The 6,027-nt window shown below is 40.0% G+C and overlaps 1 protein-coding gene across 1 annotated transcript; it reads left to right on the plus strand.

Moving 5' to 3' along the window:
* The first annotated feature begins 847 nt into the window (after window positions 1-847).
* Window positions 848-2,732, plus strand: eny2 (ENY2 transcription and export complex 2 subunit). The gene is given in 5 exon segments (NM_001303994.1): window positions 848-952; window positions 1,289-1,366; window positions 1,462-1,532; window positions 1,633-1,707; window positions 1,869-2,732. Coding segments are annotated over 4 exon segments (288 nt in total). The 5' UTR covers window positions 848-952; window positions 1,289-1,298; the 3' UTR covers window positions 1,943-2,732.
* Window positions 2,733-6,027: the final 3,295 nt, after the last annotated feature.

Consider the following 6,027-nt stretch of genomic DNA (forward strand, 5'->3'; position numbering starts at 1 on the left):
GAAAATGGATTTTCTTTGACCCATTTAGTAATGAGTTCTAGACAAATGGGCTGTATTACCAGGCAACCCAATTCAGATGTTTTGCCCAATCATTGATCATTTAATGAGTCAGATCAGGTAGTTTGCCAATAGTTGGGCAAAATATCTGAAATGAACGGCCTGTGAAGAAAATAGTCCGCAAATAAAATAAGGACGACAAGTGAGACTTAGGCCATTTGTTTACTATATAATGTTGTTAGCAAATTGCTTGCCATTAAATTCTGAACATTGTCCTGATACAGCATATACAGGTGCTGGTCATATAATTAGAATATCATCAAAAAGTTAATTTATTTCAGTAATTCCATTCAAAAAGTGAAACTTGTATAATGTATACATTCATTCCACACAAACTGATATAATTCAAGTGTTTATTTCTTTTAATTTTGATGATTATATCTGACAACCAATGAAAACCCCAAATTCATAAATCAACTTTTTGATGATATTCTAATTATATGACCAGCACCTGTACAGTAGTGTTAAGCAAAATTGTTGGCAGATTAATATTCAAAATCATTTACAAACAATTAATTTGACTATTATTTTGTTTAATAATATAGTCATTATAAAAAATCTTGATATTTGTCAAACAGCACTTCACAGTCACATGTATCCCCCTCCAAAAGCTAATTTCTAGGAAGGAACGCAGGCATGCCCCATATCTCATCTACTGTACCACCGTGCAACAATCGTCTCATAACCTGAGTGGATCAACGCTGCCACCTAGTGACTTGAAGATATTAGCACGTCATTAAAAGATAGGAACCTTTTTTTCCTTGATACGTTTTCCTGGGGGCCTTACAACATGTTGGACAAAACAATTCGTATCGGCGAGTTAGTTAGCGTTGGCTAGATACAATTGTATTAGAAGTGTATGCAACAGCATGCACATTTTTCAGGACCGTTTTGGGTGAGTGATGAATGTCTACGTCCTTTTTAGCCAGCTATATATCTACACTAACCTAATTTCACCAAGTATCAGGTGGTAAGCTAGCTCGCATGATAGTTTCCCAGGCTAACCCGAGCGTTTTCTCAACAATAAGCTAAGCTGGCTAATTAGTTACACGTCAGTGATGTATGCTTCACCTGCGTGTAGCTTGTTATAAAGGGTGTTTATTTACAGCGCAATACTTAAATGTAGGCCAACATTCCATGTTGTTTGTAGAATTGTACAGTACAGCTATTAAATTTATCTTTGCTTCAGCATTGGGTACATTTTAACATTTCACGTCTATTTCGTTTATAGCTAAAGGAGTATGAGTAAAGATTCTAAGATGAGGGCGACAATAAATCAGAAGTTAACAGAGATGGGCGAACGAGAGCGGTAAGAACATATGACATATTACTTGTTTGTCATAGAGAATAAATCAACACGAAGGTTACTGACCACAAGCGATGTTTGTTTTGCTTGATCTACAGGTTGAAGGAGTTGCTCAGAGCTAAACTTACTGAATGTGGATGGCGGGATCAGCTGAAAGCTCATTGCAAAGGTGAGCATTGTCGGGGAAGTGAATGACGGTAATAATGTAACAAACTATGCCACCGTAATATACTATTGCATTGCTCAGTAACTCATCATCGGTTTTTCAGATGTCATTAAAGAAAAGGGCTTGGAACATGTGACTGTTGAGGACCTTGTGGTTGAAATCACACCGAAAGGAAGAGGTATATTGGGCTCAAAATAATAATAATACTAATCCAAAAGAAAACACTATTCATGTATATTGTTTTTCGATCCAATTCATTGTCGTGTATTTCTGTTGTCTTGTCCATTCCTTTTCACCAAGTTCATGATTACTCATACCAGAATAATTGTTTCCTCCCAGTTCTGGTGCCTGACAGTGTGAAGAAGGAGCTGCTGCAGAGAATAAGAGCTTTTCTAGCTCAGCATGCCACATAACAACATCGGCAAAGTTTTTTAAAACCCTGTTTTGCTGTCAGATTTGTAATAGAGAGCTTGTTTTCTTTTTGCTGTCTTGACATTATTAGACTGTTTGCTTTGTTCAATGTCTGAGTTGAAGAATAAAAATGTGGTAGTTCTTAACCCGATGCACTGATCAAAACGCCAGTAACCCCAAAATGTGTTTGAATATGCAATATGTAATGCTGTTTTTAAAATTATCCTTTTTTGATGTGTATATTGTCTTTGTTTTGTTGGTTGGTTTTGTTATGCCATGGACTAAGAGCTAAGGTACACAAGGCAAACCACACAACAAAATAATTAGCTATTGGTTTCTGCTTGCCCTTGATAGGGGAGATAAAATACATAATAATAACAGAATGGTCTCGTACTAATTCATAATACATTGATATGTATAAGTGTGTGCATGTGTGTTTGGTAGAATGGTTGAGTAGGAATGTGTTTGTGTGTTGAGCAGAGTCAGTTTAGGTAATCAGACAGGTAAAATGTTCCGCAGTCTCATGGCTTGCCTAAGCCTAGATACAGTCCCCATCTTACCTTTGTCATTGTTATCCCTTTTTATTTTTCTTATTACCCCTTAAATCACTTAGGCCATCGCTGCTGCAATCACCATTTTAGGGAATATTTCATAACATTTTAGAGGGGCTTTGTGACAATGGAAAAGCTTTTAGAAAGGGGTTAGTGTTAAGGTTTGTCCTCGCTTTTTAAAAGGGTAAGTTGTCTAATGATGTGTTTATTCAGCCAGACAAATACAGAATTTTTTCCCACTAATTGGTGTTACGACCATCTTTGTACCGTGTCAAATTTGGGCAAGCCTCTGTGAACGCAGCGAAGCTGAAGGTTGTTTTGGAAAAGAGGCTTGCAGTGAAACTGGAGCTGTAATATAGCATTTCAGGCACTCTGTGGGGTTTAACACGCCAGTCCTTGTGGATTAACCGGTCTTCATACTCAGTCAATGGAGTATCTGGCCAGTAGTTAATCTCATGCTAAAAAGGCACTGTCAAAACATGGAATCATTCATTTCAATATTTGGAATTGTTTGGGCAATTTCTCATAGTAACCTGAACCCCTGCAGTGGTGCATTGAAACCAACTTGTCCTTTGACTAAATGACACCTCCCCTGTGCTTCTTTCAAAACATACATATTCCCATAATTATGCCGCTTTACTTCCTAGAATAACAGTTGTCCTGACGGGAGAAAAGATAAACACAAGTGACCCTGTTCACAGGGTGAGATGTAGAACTTATGTTGATGCACCGAGGGACGAAGACCCTTTACAAAGAGACATTTCAGATTGTTCCAAGGCTCTGGGAGTGCCACTAGTGTTCCAGTGGAGACCCCTCCAGTTGACAAGCCCGGAAACCAAAGTTGCACCATGTTATGATGGTTAAAGGGATTCTGTAAAATTAAAATAGAAAAGTTGGGGCCACGACCCCTCTACAATGTCCTGCCTGTTACTCTGAATAAAACATCCAATTCAGCAACTCATTCAGAACTATATATTGTCTGACATCTGTAAAATTCCCTTTCACACATCACCAAAGGTTTGGATCTGTTTTGTCTTGTAGATTTTGATTGCTTTGTTTGGTTTAAAACCACTCCTGTTACAGAACAGGAATAGCTAATTGGCTTTGGATTACATTCTGCAAGGCTGTGAACCCGCACTGCTCACCCCTCGGCACGAGTAGCCCATTACCAGGTAGTGAGTGAGCCTTCGTGCTGGTCACCAACCGAAGACGGACTGTGTGTTTTCATAGCCGAACGACCTGCCGTGACATCAGCCCAGGTGACAACATGCTGATATACAGTGCTGTTGGCCAGTGAGAAGAGGGAGGCCGCCTGCCTGGACTCGCTGGTGCTTTAATGGCCAACATCAATCCCTGTGTTATCGACAGGGCAATCTCACCAGCCCCTCTACAGTATATGTGAGAGGTTCCACACGCTACAGGGCCTGGACCGGCTATAGAATTACTGGTGATGCAATTTATTATCACACAGATTCTATTTACATTCTCACTCCATTCTCAACTTGCTCCCAATGCTCTGGACCCACACGGAGCTGCTGTCGTAGAAGCCGATGAGATCTGATTGGCTTCTCACATGAAAGATGGATGTATGCTGGATCACCAAACTTGAAAAGTACAGTACCTAGAAAGGTAAACAACACAACAGATGGATCCTATTCGTCCGTTTAGAGGTCCTGCATGTTAATTGGTGGTGTCCCAGGAGGCATGTTTGCAACTGAGGGACCAATCATAAAGCAGAAACTGTAAGGCCTGGATGACATCTACACACTTGCCTTACGGTGTACAACGACATGTAAGAGAGAATGGAAAATAGTCTGCGTGGTGTGTAGATCTGTCCAGCAACGGGAATCATATAATTTCAGCATTAGCAGCTGTGTCAATATTTAATTGGGCCAAACGTTTGGTCCCAATTGAGCCACTCATGTGCATGTAGTCTTTGTCTGACTTGGCAAAAAATAATGTGCCATAAACAGGTTTCTCGTACTGTACTAGCAAAACTTACGTACAGTAACACACGAAAAAAGTATCCATAAACTACAGCAGGGCAAAGCAAATACATTACATTAAGTAGTAATACAGAGACATGTTGTTTTTTAAGGATCATTATTATGAGGGTGAATCTAAAGTATGTATTATAATTTTTTTAATACACTACATACATTTTCCATTTATGTAATAGGATTTAAATCGAATAACAAAACTAAATCATAGTCACTGTGTATATTTAGAATGTGTTACTTACATACAGTGGGGAGAACAAGTATTTGATACACTGCCGATTATGCAGGTTTTCTCACTTACAAAGCATGTAGAAGTCTGTAATTTTTATCATAGGTACACTTCAACTGTGAGTGACGGAATCTAAAACAAAAATCCAGAAAGTCACATTGTATGATTTTTTGCATTTTATTGCATGACATAAGTATTTGATACATCAGAAAAACAGAACTTAATATTTGGTACAGGAACCTTTGTTTGTAATTACAGAGATAATACGTCTCCTGTAGTTCTTGACCAGGTTTGCACACACTGCAGCAGGGATTTTGGACCACTCCTCCATACAGACCTTCTCTGGATCCTTCAGGTTTCAGGGCTGTCGCTGGGCAATACAGACTTTCAGCTCCCTCCAAATATTTTCTATTGGGTTCAGGTCTGGAGACTGGCTAGACCACTCCAGGACCTTGAGATGCTCCTTAGTTGCCCTGGTTGTGTGTTTTGAGTCGTTCTCATGCTGGAAGACACAGCCACGACCCATCTTCAGTGCTCTTACTGAGGGAAGGAGGTTGTTGGCCAAGATCTTGCGATACATGGCCCCATCCATCCTCCCCTCAATACGGTGCAGTCGTCCTGTCCCCTTTGCAGAAAAGCATCCCCAATGAATGATGTGTCCACCTCAATGCTTCACGGTTTGGATGGTGTTCTTGGGGTTGTACTCATCCTACTTCTTCCTCCAAACACGGCGAGTGGAGTTTAGACCAAAAAGCTCTATTTTTGTCTCATCAGACCACATGCGCTGGCTTGAGCAGGGGGACCTTGTGTGCGCTGCAGGATTTTCATCCATGATGGCGTAGTGTGTTACTAATGGTTTTCTTTTGAGACTGTAGTCCCAGCTCTCTTCAGGTCATTGACCAGGTCCTGCCGTGTAGTTCTGGGCTGATCCCTCACCTTCCTCATGATCATTGATGCCCCACAAGGTGAGATCTTGCATGGAGCCCCAGACCGAGGGAGATTGACCGTCATCTTGAACTTCTTCCATTTTCTAAAAACAGGTGCAGTTAATACAGGTAATGAGTGGAGAACAGGAGGGCTTCTTAAAGAAAAACTAACAGGTCTGTGAGAGCTGGAATTCTTACTGGTTGGTAGGTGATCAAATACTTAAGTCATGCAATAAAATGCAATAAAATGCAAATTCATTATTTTAAAATTATACAATGTGATTTTCTGGATTTTTGTTTTAGATTCCACCTCTCACAGTTGAAGTGTACCTATGATAAAAATGACAGACCTCTACATGCTTTGTAAGTAGGAAAACCTGC

This window comes from Esox lucius, chromosome 20 (assembly GCF_011004845.1).
Source record: "Esox lucius isolate fEsoLuc1 chromosome 20, fEsoLuc1.pri, whole genome shotgun sequence".
NCBI lineage: Eukaryota > Metazoa > Chordata > Actinopteri > Esociformes > Esocidae > Esox > Esox lucius.